General features: G+C 37.7%; 1 protein-coding gene across 1 annotated transcript; it reads right to left on the bottom strand.

Moving 5' to 3' along the window:
• Positions 1-310: 310 nt before the first annotated feature.
• LOC135135774 (protein mothers against dpp-like) lies at positions 311-1,306 on the bottom strand. Its single transcript, XM_064064895.1, has one exon. It carries the CDS (start codon positions 1,304-1,306, stop codon positions 311-313), a length of 996 nt encoding a protein of 331 aa, XP_063920965.1.
• Positions 1,307-1,897: the final 591 nt, after the last annotated feature.

Below are 1,897 nucleotides of genomic sequence, written 5' to 3'. Positions count from 1 at the left end.
CATTGTCATTAATCATCATCTTGTCAAAAAATACAAATACAACATATTTTTGGTTTTTATCATTTTTTAAGAGAAAATTAATGATTTCGCTTCGTATACGTGTTTAATTTATATAAATTGACAACGCAGAGCTGAAATTCCATTCGTGCGACCCTGGGCGACGCACACTTTTTCTTTTTTTTTTCCTTCTCTTGACTATTAATAACACCAACCACACAAAAAAATGTAATTCCAGAATTGAAAGGAGACATTACAATAAATAAAGCTTTTATTATAAAACTACATATATATGTACATTGTTAAATTCATGTCAATAATGGAGTTTATATGGGGCTCCCATTTGTCTCAAAGCGTTGTCTATCCATTTCATCTGTCTACATAATCGTATCTCTATCCAACAATTGTAATTTGTAACTGGTGTATTCGTTCTCCAATGGTCCACAAAAACTACTCGTATGGTAAAAATCTTCGCAAGGTCATATACCGCTTCATCTCCTTCTTGTACCGCCTTATCCAATAATATATGGAATCCATCATCATCCATAAGCTGCATGGATGTTACATCAAATGGCTGTAACCAATGAAGAGTATGTTTTCTATGGTTTTTAACCCTATTACAATATAGCGCTTCGATATAAACGCCCGAGTCAGACAACAAATGCACAAAAACCTGTCCATTCACATAATATAGAGAAATTCCGTCTCCTATTTGTCTTCTCGTATTGGTCACTTCGTCTTCTCGTAACTCGTTTCGAATTCCGTCCAAACTGAAACATCCTACTGCTCGTCCAGGCACGGTATTACAATTTACCTGAACCTCAGGTGGAAAACACTGAAAAGTTTCTAATTTACGACACTTTTCGTAATACGCGATGGTCGCCCACGGATGAAGAGGTGGACACCATGCGAGGCTCGAAGTTGGTCGGCTCTTCTTCAAGTAGTGTAATGGGTTGAGACAAATTTCACCATGAATGGCTGAATAACAGGTTCTGTCGGCTTGAAACTTTGACAATTCTCTTTCTATGTAGAGTTTACGGATGTGTGTCCATCGCCACAGTTGTCCATAGATTCTGAGGTTGGGGTTATTGACGAGATAAGTTAGTCGCCGAGGAATGTTTATGCAAGGAGTAACGTTATTTGTTGTTGGAGGATTGTCGGAATTGATGATTTTTGCGACAAGTTCGATAATACGCTCCTCAACGATAGCTTTTTCGAAATCTAGACCGTATTTCAATCCTTGAAAAATATGGAAACCCGGATAGATGTCTTCGACGTTGATTTCGGCCTGAGATTCATCGGCAGACATGATGGTATCTGAAAGAATAAACAAAAATTGTAGTTCATTTTACGCAGTTTCACACACGCAGCTCACAAACACCCAAATAATATAACAGTACTTACCAGAACTTCTTCAGCAAACAACAAACTTCACTTGGTCTAAGCTAGAGCATCTGTCACTTCGACTCACCATGTGTATATACAAATTAGAATGACTCCTCCTGCTTATATACCTGAGAAAATTTTTTGGTGGGGATGTAAATCTAGTAATCAATTAAGTACTCTCGGGCCGTTTAGGGTTTACCTACCTCATAAAATCATGCAGACCCCATGTTACAAAAGGCTAATGTCGGACTACAAATCAGGTAGATTTAACAGCCACTGTAACAATTAGATTACCGCATCTCCACCCGATTGTCAGGAGCTCAATATTATCGTCTTAGATGATATAATAAATAGATACCAATACTCAAAGTGAAAGCTGTGACTAGACATGAAGCTCTCTGTCTTGTCGTTTTCTACGTCAAGGGGAGTAGTATAATGCAATCCTTGTGTGATCACCACATCTTCATCTTTGTTATATGCATTTCATCTGTATATGTCTATTTCACTTCCATCC

This window comes from Zophobas morio, unplaced genomic scaffold (genome assembly GCF_036711695.1).
Source record: "Zophobas morio isolate AGI-343-1 ecotype UQ-CSIRO unplaced genomic scaffold, CSIRO_AGI_Zmor_V1 ptg000025l, whole genome shotgun sequence".
NCBI classification, from domain to species: Eukaryota; Metazoa; Arthropoda; class Insecta; order Coleoptera; family Tenebrionidae; genus Zophobas; species Zophobas morio.
This window is presented reverse-complemented; position numbering and strand designations above follow the sequence as displayed.

Bases quoted from the DNA above. Each gene is read 5' to 3' on its own strand.
- LOC135135774 (XM_064064895.1), bottom strand. From the start codon at position 1,306: ATGTCTGCCGATGAATCTCAGGCCGAAATCAACGTCGAAGACATCTAT.